The sequence below is a fragment of the Aplidium turbinatum genome, chromosome 1, assembly GCF_918807975.1.
Source record: "Aplidium turbinatum chromosome 1, kaAplTurb1.1, whole genome shotgun sequence".
NCBI classification, from domain to species: Eukaryota; Metazoa; Chordata; class Ascidiacea; order Aplousobranchia; family Polyclinidae; genus Aplidium; species Aplidium turbinatum.
Window position 1 is genome coordinate 15,151,941 of NC_137472.1, and position 20,741 is coordinate 15,172,681.

Genomic DNA, 20,741 nt, shown 5'->3' on the forward strand with positions numbered 1-20,741 from the left:
TTTTTGACGCATTCTATGATATTCCAGAAATTCATTCACTGCTTATGCTACAGTATTTCACCACTTTAACTTTAAAACTTTAAACGATTTGTTTAAGCAAACAAAGCGTTGACTTTCCCATCTAAACATTTTTTTATAACTTGCGCAAACCTTTTATAACCTATAACCTATACCTTATATAACCTTTTTTATAACTAATAACCTTGAAATCCGTTTCTAGATATTTTTTTATAACTTGTGCAATCTTTCAATAAACTTGACGAAGTTAAATCAAACTTTCACCTTCTTTTTTCACAATACAATTGCTCGGGATTCTTGACTTACCAAAGACTTCAATCCGTCAAACATTAGCGGATCTAACAAATTAGAGAGACACTCTATCTCCATTTTGCTTTAAAGAAGCCACGTTTTTTTCCCGAAGCATCAAAAATTCTACAAAGCAAAAATTGTATAAGAAAATATACGAGTACAAAGCAAAAGTTGAGGTTTTAAGAAGCCAATCGTCAGTGGGCTTGCGCAAATAACTTGCGCAGTTTTTCCATCAAGTTGAGGCATTTAAAAGAACTTTTACCTTTCCATTGCAGTAGCAAGAATATTGCAAAACATTGAAAACATGTCAAGCTTTCAAAAAGATATTTGTTAAAAATATACAAAATTTCTTTTTATTTACATAGATTGAGCATTGAAAACAAATACAAGAACCAAGGTGATATTTTGTTGTTTGTTAGTTACAAAAAAGCAATAATAACCAACCGTTTCCGTGATTCGATATCTTTCAACATTATTTAAACATTTGACCTTCTTTTATTCTACTTTGTGTCAATTACCGAGCAACTAATTTTGCTGGTAAAAGCCTGGAAACCCTAAAACTTCTCTTTGCACTGATACCGGCTAAATAAGTTTTACATAACTTAATATGTTAAAGAATTAAGATGGGGTCCAGTATAATGCAGGTCCAGGTCACAGTAGACTAACAATGAAAGGTGATTTAAAGTGAAGTTCAGTAACATTTGTGTTTTTACTCATTTCAAAACGGCGTTTAAATCAGAGTCATATTGTTCGTAGAGTTGTTTTACAACGTTAAGAAGCGATTTTCAAAAAATAATCTGTTCTATGCAGCTGCTCTAGCGCAATTCATACTCTTTGGAATGTTAGGCAAACAAAGTATTGAATATTGTTATTGTAGCATCATCATTGTTAATAGAATTGAGCTATTGTACTTTTCCAAAGACTGAAGACACAATGATGTTTCTATAACAACAAGTTCACGTTTGTGTTGTTGAACCTTTGCGATTTAAGAGTTTGACGTGAAAAATTAAAGACGATTAAAGTTTAAAAACGAAAGAATTGCTTTTACAAGAGTTTTTACAAATTCGAAACTAAATAAAGCTTTGGTAGAGAGTTTGCTTTGTTGAACCATAAAGAAATAAAACATAGTAACTTTAGCGGGTTTAGCCTTAGCGGGTTTAACTTTAGCGGGTATGCCTGTAGTCTACACCTCACGTGATCTGTTTCCCACCGCATAATTTACTCGCAATCATTCTCGTATCATTTGTTCAGTTTGTGCTTTCAGTCCAGAGTGTCGTTACAGTTACAGTTTTGGGGTATCTGCTTGACTCGAAGACCCATGGTCTCTTCGCAGATTCCCGTTGCTGGAAATTTCTTTTTTATTGCTGTATTTATTGTACTATATTTACCTACAACGAAATAAAATCAATCAATCAGCGCATAGTCAAATTTATCTTACGATTTTTCATTTCATGTATTGCAGATTTAATTCCTGATGAGGACACACGTACGTGTCGAAAACGTTTGAGTTTATTTTATTTAATTATGTTATATTTTGTAGAGATATCTAGAGAAGGGGACACGAAGGCTTTTATTACGTCTGACAATAGAAGGGCTTCTATTTATCTTAAATAATCTCTGTTTATGATACAATTGGCACATATAGTAATTTAATAAACTTTGTTATGAAAACCTGCATTGCACTATTACAACCAGGTATGGATATTCAATAAATGCTCATAATCACTTTGTTAATTCGACTACCCGTATACTTGCTTTACACCTAGCCAACTGCAAAGGTTTTGTCAAAAAAACCCAGCTAAACTGGTAACCTTTCAACTGTCTTTTCAAACAAATATTCTTTAAATATGTTCTACATAACACTTGCCAACTGTCTTGTGTAGCTGAGTGTACCAGCTGCACTACAAAACTTTCTGCAATTTTAAAAAGAACCTCATGTTTAACGCGGTACCAACTACCGCCCTTCTTATAGTGTCATCAGAATCAGTAATCGCTCTGAGCCTTCGTATCCCCTTCTTTAGATATCCCTGAATAAATTATGCTAAACCCGCTAAAGTTACTATGTTTTATTTCTCGAAAGTAAATATAGAATAGTTACAAGTTGGAAATCTGATACAAAGTTTCTAAAACAACTCAAGACAAAGTATGCCCAGAAACAATTATCTATAAATCGCACAAAAGGAATCTTAGACTACTCGATGCCTGGTTGAGGCAAGACAAGAAGGAAATAAGTTGGGCAGGGCTTTCAGAAAGAGAGACAATAGCGTTGACAGGAAGGTCCAAGGGGTACTTCCCGGGATGATTTTAGGGGCCCGTAACTATTTTAAAGGGCCTAAACACTTGAAAAGAACCCACCATCTATTCTTTGGATACAGTGCATTTTTCTTAGATATGCTTTGATTTGCGACCGGAAAGATTTACTTGATACCATAACCAGACCCTAATTGTCTTTTCAACGCTCCAAAAGATAGTGCCATGTTTATATTAAAAATTGTTAAAAAATTGGATCAAGTTTAGATATAAATTTTGTAGATTTAATAAACTTTTTATTTTCTTGTGTGCCCTTCACAGTTTGTATCGAAAATTTAAGTTTTGGATTGGGCCATTTTTTAATTTTTAGGTTGTTAAATTTTTACAAAGTTATTAGATGTCAAAAGTGTTGGATGTTAGAAGTCAACCATAGGGTGTTGGACATCAAGTAATGTTGGAAGTTAACTTCATGAAGACAGTGTCGGCCCCGATGGCTCAGTTGGTTAGCGCGTGACTTTGTAAACGAAGAAGCTTCAAGACCATGCGGCGCGGGTTCAACTCTCGGAGTGTGCGCTTGAGCAACGCATTTTAAGGTCTGCTCTCCATTCAGCGGCACCTAATGGATGGAATCATTCCCCGGCAACAAAGCTTTAACGATCGGAAAACTTTGCTTTGTCAATCTCGGTTACCGGCTCTGCGTCAAAAGCCTCTACAAGTATGCAAACTACCAGGAATAACATATCAAGGCTTTGTCAGTCCGAAGATAAAAATTCAAAACCAACCAGCCATGTTATCAAATAACTTTCAAAAATGCAAATGCCTTCAACTTCGATGGGCTATGCTTCAAAACTAGGCGCATTTTTCTAAAGTGTTCCTATAATCTAAGAGATTTGAAAAACCTATTTGTTGGAACATTGCTTTGAAACAAATCCTTTACCCGAATGTTCCAGGCAGTTACTATACTACTACAGTATCATAGCCGATGCAGCCTATGATGAATTAGATGCTCAGTTCGTAAATTTTTCCAATGTTCCTTTTTGTCGTGCAGTGTCCCAAAGTGTTCTTGGTTGGCTGATTGATGTATTTTGTTGAAAATTATATATAGGCCTAAATGTTGTTCGCTTTCTGCCACGAGCACGTCTCCCGAGAAGGCGACCGCTTAGACAGATATTTTCGAATTCTTCTTTTCTGATGATGTGACCCAGAAATTTGAGTTGTTTTTTTGTTCTTAGTTTTTCATGTTGATGTACGTGGTTTAAAATTCCTGAATTTGTGAAGTGATCAGTATATAAAATCCGGAGCATTCTTCTGTAAAACCACATTTCAGCTGCTTGTTACGCCTAGTTTCTGTGACGTAATGTAGGTTCATATTTCACAACCATACTGGAGATCAGACCACACCAACACTTTGAAAAGTCGCAACTTTAGAGGAGTAGAGGGCTTGTGATCTAATAAAACAGGTTATATAGCTTATTAAAAGCGTTTTAGCTAGGCCTATTCTTCTTCGTATCTATTTGTTAAGTTGCATCTTGCGTCTGCTGAGAAGAGTGAACCAAAATAGTTAAAAAAAGACACTTGTTCAATTGTGCTACCTCCCTGGTGAAGTGCATAGTGGGGTTCAGGATTTTGTTTGGAGATATTCATACATTTGTTGTTTTTTTTGTTATCGGATTTCATACTTTGCGCTGATTTCTGCAGTTTTGTTAATTAGTGTTTGTAGACCGTTCGGGGATATCGCTATGAGCACATTGTCATCAGTATAGCGAATATTGTTTTTTGTTTATTGTACCAACGGATAACGACACATAGGCTAAAGTTAAACTTTGTATATCTCCTGAGATATTTGCTATCTCTTTGTCGATAATTTCATTTTTCCATTGGTTTAAAAATACTGCTGGAACTTGTTTGGTTGTTGTAATACAAACTGCACCAAAGAAAACGAGGAAGAGGAACTAACGAAAAAAGCGACTTGAGTATAATAAGCGCGTCTTTCTATTCTTTCCTCTAGTTCAGAACAACACAGATAAAAAACTGAGCTATGGAAACAAAATGGAAAAAAAATACGAGTAACGTATATTATACGAAGACTATAAGAAGCAATTCAATTTATTTCAACCTAGACTGCTTTGCAGGTTGTAGTTTGTGTGAGCAAAGACTTGAACCAGTCACCAGACTCAGGCTTAGCAGCGTTAGTCACAATTTTGTTTCACAAAATTATTATAGAAAAGTTGTAATGGTTTGGTTGGGTTATATTAAAACAACAATGAGTATGTAAACAAGTAATACCTAATGCACTTGAATATGCAACACAACAGTGCAGCTTACATGGTTGAAAAGTGATATGTTTACAAACAAATTTAGGGCCGTTGAGGAACCTTTGCCGAAAAACCTCAAGAAATAAAGATTTTTAGAAAAATGAATACTAGAACAACAAAATTTTTAAATAAAATTTATTTCATTCATGCGCATGTTACTTTTTTCTGATTTAGTATGAACCGCAGATTCATAATTTCATGCCACAGATATTTTATCACAAAAGTATATACTAGCAGCCTAAGAATTGGCTAGAATTTGAAGAGCGAAAAATGAGATCAACAATGGACAGTTTTTTTTTTGTATTTGAACTCACAGCGCATCAGCATTGGCTGGATCTTTAATACGATTGTCTGCCCTGACGTTCGGCATACTGTGAATAGAGCAGAACAAATAAATTTTCATGAATTATTTAGCGGAATATATTATCGAGGCTTGTAAACGCCGACGCTTGAATAGACGAGCTTTTGTATCGCGAATAATAAAAAATCGATACCTTTGGTTGGCAAATATAATTCATTGAAGAAAAAAATATCAATAAACAGCATTACAAAAAATAAATCAATAATAATTTGTGTGGGATATGTCTATGATAGACTGAATGTACAAAGGTTTGCGGAATTTTATGAGGCCAATTCGCTAACGAAGCAACAAGCTTTCTTCATGGTAATACAAAATTTCCTGCAGTAAGATGTTGTAAACTCAACTTGCATTTTAGATCTGATGAAAAGAAATTCAGAAAATTGGCTCTACACTCTTACCGTGCAAATATTAAGTAGATCACTGAGGTTTCAGCTTTAGAATTTGAAATGATATTTATTTCTATGCGTGAAACAAAATGTTTGCAACAATAGCCACTCAAAAAATAATATTCCAAGAATTTTTTTTATTTATTTGTGTCAGGAATGACAAGAAATTAATAAGGAAGTCTATTTGTTAATTAACCATTGAGGTGAAGTTGCTAGTTGAATTACATAAGACCAGTTTCTAATAAAACTACTTCGAGTTGAGTGTACTTTAATTTCTTATCTTGAAAGCGCTATGTGCAGTATGTGCTACGCAGTAAGGAACATTAAAAACATGAATTATTTTCACCAATAGGTTTTCTTGCATTATCGTTGAACTAGTTTGAAAAGTGTAGATTGAAATGTCAAAGAAATCCTCCTCCTCCTCATTGAGAAGAGTAAACTCTTCTTTTACATGGCGTGAGTCGCCACCACCTTATGATACCTTGGAGGACAATGTATCACCAGGCAGATCACATCCTCATCCTCAACCAAAACAAGAACAAAAAAGACAGAGTCATCTGGAACAGAATTACGAATGGGAAGATAACAACAGCTCGAGAAATTCATTTGTCGAAGACAGCACAAGCTCACTGCAGGATCAAAGTTGCTGGTCAGAGTTGCAAATAACCAACCAACTTCAAGAGTGGTACCCAGTTTGCACAGATGATGGCATCCGATACTGGCGTCTTGGACTTCATGACCAAGCTTCCACGTCTAGTTACGGATCATCAGATCAAGATGATGCGTTTCCTAGAAACATGCTGTAAGTAAAGTCACACACATAGCTAAGCAACAATACTACATTTAACATTATAAAAACAAAACACAATAAGCGAAAGTTTTCGGCTAGTCATACAGCCCTTTTCAAGCCTATAAAAGAAATGTTGTAAAATAAATACTAAAGAATCATACTGAATCACAGTAAAAATATGGTCTAATCTAAACTTTTGAGAAACTGCTTAACTTGCTCACACAAAATGATAACTCAAAGATTACGCAGCACAAGGAGTCAAGTATTTGAAAGAGATAAAAATAAACAAATCAACTTTTCCAATATTATTCTAAAAAAGCTATTAAGCAGGGAGTTTCGCAAATTAAATAAGTCTAGGCCTACGCACCGATTTAAAAGTGACGTTGCATATCCTGAAGTAATGTACATGCAGTAGTTGCATAGAATAATTAATCAAAAAGACATTTAAACCTTGGTGTTGTTGAGTTATAGTATGCAGTACTGTACTTTATTAACAAAGAAGGAAAGCATTTGGCAAATTTTTATTTATTTATTTTAAATGTTGATTGTGTGAAAGACCTACTTTTTCTGTCGTAAGTAGGTCAGTATAAGTAATCAAACAATTAGGAAGTATTTTTTGAACAAATGTAACAATTTCATAGAAACTCACTGTACTGCATTCATCATTAATTTTAATCGATTTTTTACTTCTACCAGAATGCCAATGCTTTGCGAAGACGACGCCATGGAAATTACCAGGGAGGTTTTTGGAAATGGATACAAATGGTTGAGCACAATGCCTTTACCCATTTGGCATGTAAGCAGCCTTTCTTAAAACCCCCATTACGAAATACAAACATTTTAAACATCTTTGCCTAGTTGCTTAATGATCGAGTATTGTAACGTGATAAGGCTACACCAGATATGGCTACTCTGTAGATTTTGCTGATAATTGAGTTTGAAATCTTGTCATTCAAGCGTTTGAGGAACGGATGCACCAACTAGGGACGGTACATTACGAGACACGCAACTCCGTTGTTCCTTCAACATTAGAAGGGTCAATTGCCAATTTGACATTTTTTTTACGCTTTACTGCTGGCTTGCTTTCAACTAAAAACCTTAAATTACTTTAAAACCAACTTCACTCTTCTTATGTAACCCATAAAAAGTAAAATATTTTGTAAATTACAAAAAAACGTAACCCTTCTACTGTTGCGGATAAGCCAAAAGCGGATGAAGTTTCGCATCCCTATGATCTACAATCCCTAGCACCAACACTTTTACTCAAGCGCTAACCTTAATCCGCTTAAAATTGCTATTAATCCACACATGAGGTTTGCGCAACTGTGCCATCGATTAACTAAATACCCTATTATCATAATCGGCCGCTTACAAAATACGAGTTATTTCTAAAGCAACTGATTTGTTGCGTTATTTTTACAGTATGAAATCGGAACATTGCAAGAACTTAGAGAAGAAACAATCGGAGAGGAACCCTTCAAAGGTAAGTGTTCTGGTCTTACGTTATTTAATGTAACATTTTTGTCTATAGGGTACAAACGCCTGATTTGATTACTCGTACAGCGTTCCTACCAAATCATCGCTTTGTACTCTTCACCTCAATGACATTCTTGCATTCTTTTCTCTGTATAAATTGTGTGGCGTTTAACATCACTTTAGGAGGTTATACTACTGCAGTGCAATCACATACATGAATTCTCTTTGACTTATTTTGCCTGTCTTTGAATTATTCTCTCGTTTGTTGGGTGTTAAATTATTCGTTGAGTGTTACAAGTCTTTAGAATTATCGTGAAACAAGATAAATCAAGATAACGACTCTCAGTGAAACAGCTGTGTGGAATATGAACGTTCAGCATCAAACAAACAAACAAACCTCAAGAGAGATGTTTATCATTTTTACGATGACTAGAGAGTTGTAACTTTACGATCATTTGGTCGATTCCCAAGCTACAAATATGTCATAAAAACGTGCCACCCATTCATGCAGTGTGTTTGTTTCGTAATGCAAAAATACTTCCAACATTAACTCCTTTGAATTTATAAAACATTGAAATAAAAAATATTTCTGAAATCTCTGCATAACTTTATTGTACTTTTATTCATCACTAGGTGGAAAGGTTGACAATACAAAGAATGGACGCCCATTGAGGTCAAAATGGGGCTTGCAAGTTTCCGTGCCCAAAAAGGGAAAATCGAAAACATATCGAGTTCCTGGAACGGAGAAAGTTGTTACCTGCACAACGTAAGCTAATTATTCGTGTATGAAGAAGATGTGAGATTAACCATAGCCTTTTGTCATGGAAGGTGTTGCAAAGAGATTTAAGTTTGTTAGCTGAGTTGTATAGTATGCATATCGTCTTGTTTCTCGGACGTGAGAAAAGCTATTGAAACCCTTCGAGACAAGTTAAATAAAAATGGAACTTTTTTAATTAAATATCAAGAGGCCAACTGCCTTTGGTGTATATGGAAAGCTTTATTTGTTGTGTTTGCTTTTTCTTGAGACTTTTTTATTAATGTACCATTGGTATTTAGATTTACAAAATCTACATCCATAAATGCAAGTCAAGTATCATTTTCCACTTGGAAAAAATGAACAACTTTGCCGAAATTTTTGACAATTTTAACTTTTTCAATTCGATTTCCTTGGTTCTACTTCACATCACCTCGATAGCTCAGTTGGTCAAGTTTCCAATTGGTTCGGCACAGTTGGTCAAGCACTTCAATAATCAAGAACTCTACTCTGTCAAACTTGGTGACTAGGCTTGCGTCAGTGATTCAAAGGTTCTGCATGTAGGTCATTTGAAACTACAGGAAGCTGTTTAACAGAGTTGTCGTTGTCGACTATCAAAATGTCAAGAATCTCCAGGAAGCTTTCTCAGTCCGGAAATAAAAAATTCTTCAATTAATGCCTCCCATTTTAACAACTGATTTCGGAAATCCCAATATTTTCTAGTCAAACTGACAATCCACTTATCAATTAAATTCTTTTCATCTTTGTCAAGTGGTGGCATAGAAGAGATAATGCATGTTTTTATCAAGTGTAATAAACGCTTTCAAGATTGTGATTTTGTAGATGCTCAGGAAGAGTTGAAACAAAGTGCAGCCGATGTTCTGGCAAAGGAAGGCACCACTGCTACAGTTGTCATGGGATTGGGCGTGTCACACAAACTGACAGAAGAACAGTGGTAAGTCAAATTAAGAAAGTAGAAATAATTATTGCAGATTATATTTGAATAGCAAATTATTTTCACACAAATCAGGTCACCACGCACGAATATGTTTATCAATTATTGGTGAAAAATTTGAACTAAAAAATTAAATCCTTATAAAAGCACAACTAAGGCAAAAAATCTCAACTGATCAATTGTGAAATTTTCAAACATCTACTCTGGCATGAAAAGGTTTTGCTTTTGCTTCTACGGAATTTGAAACAAATGAAAAAGCACCAATGTCTTAATCAGGGACATTAAAACACACATCCTGAACACAAATGTTTGTGTAATGGTATAAACTTACAACCATGTAGTCAAGTTGTAATGCAAGTTGTCAAATAACGTCAATGCTGCAATTGCTACACATGTAAGCTTCCTTTTGTTGTTTAGTTGAAAAGATTTTTCAAAATGCAAGTTTTTATGAACTATTTTTTTATTTTCCGCAGCAAATTTCATAGCTTTGTGAACAATGTCAACGTGATTCATTTGCAATTCAGTTAAAGTTGCTTTGAACCAACCAATTCATAAATTTCAATTTATTTTGCCTTTTGTTTCTTGTGACAATCTTTTAAAAAACAACTAAAAGTTTTTTTTTAAATTTGGTATTTATCTCCCTTTAGACAAAGTTTGTCAATGGAGAGTACAAACAGGAAAGTGAATCATTCAATCGATCTGCAGTGTGTTCATGCTGTGGAGGAATGGGAGAAAGAAAGTGAGTTACGTTATAGTAATTATTTATTTCTAACTCCGTTTCAGTCGACTCAAATTTAAAGGTTAAAATATTGGTGTTATAGCTGAACTTCATGCATTTTATTTCATCATCTTTTCGAAATATGACAAAACCTATGAAAAACACACACAAAAACAAATTGATTAAAGATTATGAAAATAAAACAATTTATTTGCATAAAGTCGCAAATGATCTAAAAAAATGCTTCTCGTTCCGATTGCAGTCATCATCACAAGATCAAACAACGCTGGTTCGGTTATTGTGGAACAGATTACCCGTTGTAGCAACTCATTTTAAGAACTGCTTTCCATTCAGCGGCACTTAGTAGATGAAATAATTCAGAAACAACAATTCTTCAACAATTGGAAATTTACTCTGTCAATTTCGGTGACCGAACCAGCGTCAGTAGTTCAAAGCTTTTACAAGTAGGTATGCAAAACTGCCAGGATGAAGCTCTCAAAATGGCTTTCTCAGTCGTAGGATAAAGACTCATTCAATCATGTAGAATCATTTTATTGTTTTTGAAAACTGTGCAATGTATAATCGGTTCGTTTCCGCATTTGTTGCAGTTGTGATTTTTGTTATGGAGACTGCAAAGCATCTTGCAAAAGTTGTTCTGAAAGTGGAAAAATGCTTACATTCCAAGAGATTACAGTGAGAAGGTAACTCTTGTTTTTTAATATACTTCTGAATAAATACATAACAACTTTAATGCTCAGTCAGTGACTCAATACACTTTCAACAGGAATAACAACAAATTGTGTTTTGGTTGGCACTAACTATAGTTTCATTTTGTTTGCAGCGAAACTGTTTCAAACCATTTCTTCACCGAATCCCATCTTCCCAAAAAATTTCTGAAGCAATGCCATGGACTCCCTGTGTGCCAAAACGGTATAAGAAACGACACATTGGCCCCATTCGATGTCACAGAGTGCCTCAATGAGAAAGTGGAGGCAGCTTCTAACCGGCTTGTTGTAAAGCATAGCATCACTTCTTGTGACAGCGTGATACGAAAACAAGTAAATAAATATAACCATAATAAATAATTACTCAATACCTGATTTTACTGCAATGTGCTGTTGTGTAAAGATCTTTAAAGCTTTCGCATGTCACTTCCTTTATCAACAAAAGCAAAAACTCTCTTCACCAAAAGCAGTTCTACATTAATGGACATTTTCCAAAATTTTGACCTAAAATTTTGCAGTATAATCTTGAATTTTGGATCATGAATTGGATAAAATTAAAAATATTCAATCTCCAAAACTGACTATTCAAGTTTTCAAAGCTTGTTTTGTAAATAGCAGTTAAAGTAGTAGAGTTGATTTGGGATTTCAGTATGATATGCTAATCAGTCTAAATGTTTATTGTGCAGTGCAGAAGCTTATTTTTGCTTTTATGTTTTCTTCAAAGGAGCATTTCGTTGAAATGATCCCAGCGTACAAAATAACTGCAGAAAAACGCCCCAGAAGCTTATTCCACACGAGGAAAAAGTGCAAAGAGTTTTGGATTGCTGGGACAAACACAGTCATCTACAATCCTATAAAGAAGCATGGCATATTTCGATGTTGCTGACAGTAGCACATGCGCTTGTTGCAACTAACATTCCAAGCTGCAAGCTAACCAATAAAATTGACTTTGAGTGAACTACGACTAGCTGGACACAAGTTAATTGAAGATTTGAGTTTAAAAAGCTACTTAACTCAATTTCCACAAAATATGACTTATCACCAAAATATATTGTATAATGGTTAATACCTATTCTGGCCTAAAATTTGATTTAAAAATCGAATTAAGTTAATTTTACTACGCTATGATGTTTGCATGGAAATAGAAGTTTCAACAACTTTGAAAAACTTTAAACGGCTTTTTCTCAAAAGTTGTATTTTGGACTTAGGCCTAAGCAAGCAAGGTTCTTTGATATGTTAGGAATTACAGAACTGTGCATGACTAACTGAATTTTGCTCTGGCTTATCCATGAAGTAATTAATGTGAAAATCCGCGTTATTTTGTGCAAGATTTATTTGTGTTTGGTAAATGTATTGTATAATATGCTGCTGGTTGCTTATTTGTTTGTTAGAAAGTTATTTAGATTATGAACGATTTCAAGCTTTTCGTATTTTTATTGTGGTAGTGTGTTGCTGGACAACAATACATTGTATGCTTTGCGTTTTTATATTAGTGCACTTTGAAATTCATTTTTTCCCAAAGCTCAAACCTTATGTAGGTTAAAACTGCATGTCCTCAGTGTGCCACTGAAATTTATCTTTGAGTCGCCATTTTGTGTTGACACGTCATGGAAACAAAATGGCGCAGTTTAATTTTTTGACCAGTTCTCAGAAATTTACCATCAGTGAAGTGGCATCCATCGGCAAAAGTTTTGCAAAATTGAGAGGAGGATTTTGAGGGCCGCACCGGCCCGAGAGCACATATTTTAGTTTTGTAGGCCTGTGCTTGGCTATGAAGTGGATTATGGTGGCATTGAGGATGGTTGCTCATTACTGTGTTTCCAATGAAACATGTTCGTCTAACTCTAAATTATGGAAAATATAAAAACTGAAACCAAAACTTGCATCACTAACAAAAACACCTGAACGGGAATTGTTTCACATCTCACCGTGCTCCTAAAATGCTTTGCTTGCACAAAATGTGAAGCAAGCATCTTATAGGCCTACTTATTCTGCCATTATAACAACATTGTTTTTAGGTTCAATGGGAGCGTCAATTCTGTCCATTTTATAGAAGGCTATTATTAAGTTTTTTAAACAAAATCTAGAGACACAATACTGTATATACATCCAAATATAAATGTTGTTTGCTCACAATGAAATAAGCTGTTCGAGCTTATAAAACGTACAATAAAAGCGAGTTTTCATTAAACATCTTGAAAGAGGAAAACTACAGAAGAGGAACCAAAACATTTTTATTGCGATTGTGCCATAATAATACACGGCAGTTTGTTAATCCTCGCAACATTTGCAGGCCGATGGAGGAGCCAGACTCCACTTGTACATATTCAAAAAGAAGCGGCCGACTGCTGCTCGAATTCTATTGAGCTTAATCCAGCATGTCGGTCGGAGCAGGTCCATAAACTGGGAAGCGTGCCACCTGGTGAGGTATAAACCATGGAGTCTGGTGTCTTTTCCACACCATGCTGAATTCCTATATGCTTTATACTTTCAAAAATGGGAAAAACCAACTGAAAAAGGTGATCTGGTACTATGACACTCCCTCAAATGGGCGATCTACCTAATACAGAAAGCAATATCACTAAGAAAATAAATCAATAGCTTTATTTCCTTGGTCTGAACCTTAAAACATTTGACCAGGCTGACACACACAATAGTATTTCAATAAGATAAATTTATGTTATGGAACAGGTTTTCTTCCATTAGGAATCGTCAGCATAACTGAGTCGAAATAAAAATTAGCCTACATCAATAGATGTCAGCACAACTGAGTCGAAATAAGAATTAGCCTACAATATCAATAGATGTCAGCATAAATGGACCAAAAACAAACGAAAAATTACAAATTAATTAAATAAATAAAACTGTTCATGACCTCCAATCCTTCATATTCATTTCTTTATTTCTGCCTTTTCTTCTCTTCATAGTTTAAGCAAAACGCAACTATCGAATATTGTAATTTCAATTTGACTTAGCTTGAGCAAGTATAATGGCAAACACTTGAAAATTCAAATAAAATTTACTAAGCAGAGGATTATAGAAATACTATGTCGGTGAAATCTAGAATAAATGCTTCTATTACATCATCATGCTATACTTGCAATTGTGCAAAGATTTAAAGCAATCAATCCGGCAGAATAGGTGACAAGGTTAGGAAAAACTGGAAAAACCATATCTATGATCAAAAATGGGAAAAACCAACTGAAAAAGGTGATCTGGTACTATGACACTTCCTCAAATGGGCGATCTACCTAATACAGAAAGCAATATCACTAACCGACATATCTAATATCACTAACCGACATAGTATTTCTATAATCCTCTGCTTAGTAAATTTTATTTGAATTTTCAAGTGTTTGCCATTATACTTGCTCAAGCTAAGTCAAATTGAAATTACAATATTCGATAGTTGCGTTTTGCTTAAACTATGAAGAGAAGAAAAGGCAGAAATAAAGAAATGAATATGAAGGATTGGAGGTCATGAACAGTTTTATTTATTTAATTAATTTGTAATTTTTCGTTTGTTTTTGGTCCATTTATGCTGACATCTATTGATATTGTAGGCTAATTCTTATTTCGACTCAGTTGTGCTGACATCTATTGATGTAGGCTAATGTTTATTTCGACTCAGTTATGCTGACGATTCCTAATGGAAGAAAACCGGTTCCATAACATAAATTTATCTTATTGAAATACTATTGTGTGTGTCAGCCTGGTCAAATGTTTTAAGGTTCAGACCAATGAAAAAAAGCTATTGATTTATTTGCTTTATACTTTCATATAATCATAATATGCTTCACTGTTGGCAATGTTTGCAAAATTGCAGTATCAGCATCTTCAGATGTATGCCTATAAAGATAGGCTACAAACAGTCACTTACTGGAATAGCAGTATCGCCTCCGCTCATATTGCAATCTATCGGGCGTATTCATTTTAAACTTATGTTTGACGACAATAGGTGTTTGACAAAACGCGTTCTACTTTATAAGTTATTGCAACTTTCGCCCAATGGAAATAATATATAGTAACTTAAAAACAATTAGTTTTGTAAAACTTGAAGCTTAACCAAACTAATAGAATCTAAATAACAAACCTTTGGTAAAGATTTTAGTTTGTTGTGCACCAAACCAGGTAATAAATCTAACTAATGATAGGCAAAAGTAATACTTACTTTATCTACAATTTATCTACGTTATATATCTACTGGACATAAGACAGAATAACTGGCACATATAGTTTTTGTAGTTGTTTTCGAAATACCCCAAAAGGAACCGATACCGGTTGCGTTCCAGACAAACATGTTTTGCAGAAGAGTTTTTTGAGAAGGTGTGTAGCCAACTGCTTGTTTGATAGATGTGTGCTCTCATTGACTCATTGCTGCAGTGGCAACAGTCACTGGAATACAGGATTTGAACGTTTGGTTAATGTGGTAATTGAACAAACAAGAAAAGTGTTTATCGGTGATTCGAGTACGACACCTGTTGCTTAGGCTTCTATGATATGAGGAGCTTTTCTTCAAAATGTCTGAATTTGTGGCCACAAGAGTTTTATTGACACTGGGCTTGATTTGGCCTCTCAACGAACCTGTGTACAAGATTTTGTTCCACTGTACAACTCTTCCGTGTTTTGAGACATCGACAAATGACTCAATGACTTATGTCCCATTCCTTGCATTTGTGGTGTAACTGCTGCAAACTAAACGAAGAAGCACATTTATCGTTCTGTCAATGAGATGCACACATTTTTTATTAACATTTGTTGCAAAACATCATTTTGATAGAATGCAGCAAGTCTTGGTTTCTTCGCAACTTTAACGTAAAATTTTTTAATAAATATTTGGCTCTGTGCTCATTGACAAAAGGGGTTTCATTTGCTCATAGAGTTTGACACGTAGAAGAATCCTAATTGCACTGTAACAGATCGATTGTAATTACAAGTCAAATTTAAGTTTTAAACCTTTTTTGTCCACATGACACTTAGGTAACGGAAATAGATGACAAGAAGTTTTAATGTCTAATGTACGCGAGATGTTTAGTGATGTGAATTGTAAATTAAAGAATCGCAAGGTAACAAGTAGACTTATTATTATTTTCACAAGAATCAATCTTGTTTTTCAAAGCAGTTCTATAAGCTGCTAGTGTCTAAATAGTAAACTTTTCATAAAAAACGATGATGTACGATCGTTGTTTCGTTTGCTGATGTTCCTTTGTGGAATAAATTTTTTAAATTTTGAAAATGCCACTACAAAAAAAGTCAAAAACTACTTAACCTGTAAAAACTGGTACCACTTTTGCATGCCCTAACAGTCCTCTCTTCCATGAAAAGTGAAGGCTCTATGCGAAATTACTAACATTTCTAAATAAACTACAGGCACAAAAAGTATTGGCAAATATCTGTGAAATTTAATTGAAGCATTCAATAGGACCAATAGTGTAACTATGTTTTTGTTTGCAAGCAAAGATGGTTATTTTATATTATAATCTGGTTGTTTGCAATATCCTGTCTTGTAGAAGATAAACTTAAATCTAGATAAACTGGCAATTGGTTTTGCAAAAATGTTGTTTTGTTAGAAATGGTAACTGCGCCCATGCTACGAGCAAAGATAGCTGCTTGAAACGAAGGAAATTTTACAGTTATTGACAGTGACTCATTTTTGTTGGTCATCGATTGCGACTTTTCATATTTGTTATCTCTAACAATGCAAAAATAACGATCACACAGAATAATAAAAATCTAAAATGACGCAATGATCTCAACGATCTGTTTCGGAAAATTAATAAAGTTAAAAGAATTTATAGTTCATTTCTTCTTCCTAAATGTTCCAAAACGGATGTTTGAGCCCATAGTTCAAAGAGAAGCTTTTTTAATTTAAATTGTTACAACTTGCAGGATGTTTTCATGCTTGTGTAATAAAACTTCTGCAATGCAATCAATTAGATGTCATTTTACTGAAGATACTTTCATTAAAACTGTGGACATCGTAGTATTGCTATGTATTTAACGATGTGAGGTCGTTAGAATAATCATATCACACACAGCAACAACACACACATTACCCTGTAAAATTCATACACTTCACAGAACAACACATGCTATAAATTATTCTTCGGATTAAAAAAACACGTTTGTTTTGAAACAGTCAGAGTTAGTGCAAATTAAAATGTCAGCAACTTCTCAGGAAATATAGCTCCACAAATAACAAAAATATCATCGACCTCTCATCACATTTTACCTTACTTGAGTATTGGAAAATAGTTTAATTCGATAGATGTTTGCAGTAATTATCCCCCTGTGTCTTATAATTCTTAACTAAGTCTATACGATGAACATGCAACCCAGGTAACCATGGAAAGGATTGAAGATTCATGTCAAGTGAAAGAGAAAGCAAGGAAGTCAATCTTTGTGTCCACTTTCAACGAAGCCTTTTTATATAACCGGCTGAAGACATCGCCACATGCTTTTGTGCGGTGTCGAACCACTGCGCTTTAGAATATCGTTGCATCCGACACAGAGACTAGCATGTAAAAGCCTAAAAAGCTAGTGTCATATAAAGCAATACTATTAAGTTTTTTACAATCATAATTTTATTTTCAGTCCTAGATTCAACTCTCCACTGAAAGACTCCAAGGAAACTATGCACCTCTTTATGAGCCAATTAGAATGCTCACTTTTTAAGTTCAGATACAAAGTGCACATGTTTGTGAGCGGGCTTTCCCTTATAGTTTATTGAAACGTTTTTGCATATTTTAAAGAGAAGTTCATTGAAAACTTGCCTTGTAAAGTCAATTAAATTAATTCCACACCAAACCTTTTGCCTCACAAAGCAATAAAACTCGTTTGTGAAAGTACATTTTTGTTTGTATTCATGACATGCAGGTTTCATGTGATTGTTCATGACAAATGTGCTCTCATATATATGTTATTTCAACTAATGTATTATAATTTCTATTATTAAAAGCTATCAAAGTAATGCACTCGCCAGTCCCCATACAGCAAATCTGTTGAATCCATGTAAAAAAACGACATATTTCCTGTCTGGGTATTGTGGTATGTATCGGGTGCAAAACAGTGGCAGCGTCAAGTTTGTAGTCTATGGTGCACTGGTGGTGCCTAGGGGAAATGATTTTCCACCGAATGGAATTTTTTTAACTACAAAGTTAATGGAGATTATTACCAATAAGTGACATCATCAAAACGAGTTCGTTTGCGCTTTGCTGAAAGTTCGAGTTGTTGAGATTTTGAAATGAACTGAATCCATGATCGTTTCAATTGCTTCTACAGCACGACGTCTTTTGCTACAGTTTGATTAGATAAAATGCGACAGTTTTGGTAAGTCCACTTCACAAATACAATCATCGGCATTCCACAAAACCCAAATCTTTTCTAATATGCCATAAAATTTGGGAACAGCAGCTGTTACTGACTGTTGTTCGAGATACTGAGATATCGTCGTTTTGAGGCACTGTTGATTCCACAATGACCTACATCATTTACACGTTATTAATTTCAAACATGAGTTTAATAATTTCAAATGTATTCATGGCCAATAAAATGAGTGAGGAAGCTATACAGCTATTCCAGTAAGCGCGCAGCTAGCTGTTTGTGTGATACACAAAACCTCATTCTGCCAACACACAACATCGCTGTAGTAAACGCTGGGTACATAATGACGTCATGACCGCAGTAAGTAAATTTTTGTTTGCATGTAATCGTAGGTAAAATATATATCATAATATATATCAAATAATATATATCAAACCTATATCATTTCTACCATTACAATCGCATTTATTAGGTTTAAACGTATACGTCTTGAGGCTTGCCAGCATCAAGTATTCTGTCTAACAACCAATTACCAATCCCATGAAGCTTCCGGTCTTCCACACTACATTTGACATCAGATGATCTACCAGACCAAGATTAACCCTATTCCGACTTCATGTCAAAGCTAGTATATGTAATTGGCAAAGAGGAACATTTCAGAGTTATACGTTAATACAAGCTAGTTTCAAATATTACTCATAAGCTTCGCATTTGATTTGGTTTCATGTATTTTTTATCTTTGACGTTTTAAATTTGATTTTTTAAAGGTTTTTAATTTATTTTTATAAGTTTACTAATGTTGATATCAAAAAAAAATGTGTTAACAATTGCAGATAAATAACTTTAAATTAGTTCAGTCTACGATGCACTTTACCTGCCAAACACAGCAGCAGTTACTAATGTGACAATCGTCAGGACAATTAATTGATCAAAGAAGTAAATGTGCTTGAGCGCAGTGGTGCGCACTGCACACGAGAGGAAGGGGCATTGGGGTAGGGAACAAACGTTCAATGCACATAACTTACAATAAGGCAACGTTTCGTAACGTTATCTGACTCTAGCTCTTCCAAAAAGTTATTCCAGCTATCTCGGCATTCTGAACTGTTGTAGATTAAACATTCAAACCAACTGCGGTGGACGTCGCTATGATAGCATCTTGACTGAAAGCCCAACGCTAGGCCACATCTGGGCAGCAAACAGGACTGCCATATCGGCGGATTTAATGCCAACTTTTTGAAATTTGACCTTTTTTTAATAGGTTCTCAGGTTCAAATGTGGCACGATCGCAACACCTTATGCTATGGTAGTAATCATACTGTTGACAAATCATTCCAAAAATGCATAACATGAAATGCATCATTAAGATTCGTAAAAAGTTGCCTTTTCAAAGCTGATGTTTTGTAAATAAGCTACTGCACATTAATAAACCTGAAGTTTTTTAAACTATTAGCAAAACTGAAAAAAATTAAAAGTAAGCCAAAATTATATAAAATTTCCAAAGTTAAAATAGCCTGTCAAATGCATTAAAAAACGCTCAAATGTCTTAAATTTGGCATTAAAACAGCCAGTATGGCAATCTTGTTCGGTGCTTAGAAGAGGCCTAGCGTTTGATACACTAGATGCATAACTTCAAAAAGCAACTAAAAGAAAGCTTTTATTACCTGAAATATTTAAAAAAACAAAAAAAACGGAACAAGCTAAAATACCATAAGCTAACCAACTTGGGTACTTGAGTAACCATCGAAGTTTAACAACAACATAAGTATGATTGGTGAAAAGTTTATTTTCATAAAAGAGTTTCTTAGCGAACATTCTAATGTTTAAATTGTCAACAAACAAAACAATCGAAAGAAAAGAGCTCATTCATCATTTGTTAAACATTTACACAAAGTCTACCTATTTACTACCCTTGAGTGTTGATATTTGTGTTGTGAATGAAATGGTTTGCGATCTGTTCCTCAAGATCGCATTTGCAAGACGAGGAAGGTGGCACTACCCATTGTTGGATGGTTTAGCTTTAGCGTATAAATTTGACGTCTTTGGTCGAAAAAAAAACAACACTATTAGTTTTAATAGCTACATTTATTCTTAAAACGGTAGTAAAAACAATAATTTGAATATATTGTGATGATTGTGATTTATAAAACTTTTTAAATGATTTATAATGGACGCAGAAAAAAGTTTTTTGAAACATTCTGTAAGATTCCAGAAATCCATTCACTGCTTATTGTTATTTCACCACCTTTTTCTTTGAAACTTCAAACTATTTGCTTAAGCAAACAAAGCTTCAAATTTCCCTTCTAAACATTTTTTTATAACTTGCGCGAACCTTATATAATAATCTATAACGTTTTTTATAATCTATAACCTTGAAATCCC

The 20,741-nt window shown here is 34.4% G+C and overlaps 1 protein-coding gene across 1 annotated transcript; it reads left to right on the forward strand.

Annotated features, from left to right (window-relative positions):
• The first annotated feature begins 5,978 nt into the window (after positions 1-5,978).
• On the forward strand, positions 5,979-13,090 carry LOC145777538 (uncharacterized). Its single transcript, XM_082588944.1, has 9 exons — positions 5,979-6,423; positions 7,108-7,207; positions 7,834-7,894; positions 8,521-8,653; positions 9,485-9,596; positions 10,244-10,335; positions 10,923-11,015; positions 11,156-11,372; positions 11,764-13,090. Exons 1-9 carry the CDS (start codon positions 6,020-6,022, stop codon positions 11,923-11,925), a joined length of 1,374 nt encoding a protein of 457 aa, XP_082445070.1. The 5' UTR covers positions 5,979-6,019; the 3' UTR covers positions 11,926-13,090.
• The last annotated feature ends 7,651 nt before the right edge of the window (positions 13,091-20,741 follow it).

What these genes read in the sequence shown, in the direction of transcription:
- LOC145777538 (XM_082588944.1), top strand. Translation starts at nt 6,020, where the DNA reads ATGTCAAAGAAATCCTCCTCCTCCTCATTGAGAAGAGTAAACTCTTCT. An exon ending in AAAGTTGTTACCTGCACAAC is followed by an intron (nt 8,654 to 9,484) that starts GTAAGCTAATTA and finishes GTGATTTTGTAG; the next exon opens with ATGCTCAGGAAGAGTTGAAA. An exon ending in AAACTGACAGAAGAACAGTG is followed by an intron (nt 9,597 to 10,243) that starts GTAAGTCAAATT and finishes ATCTCCCTTTAG; the next exon opens with ACAAAGTTTGTCAATGGAGA.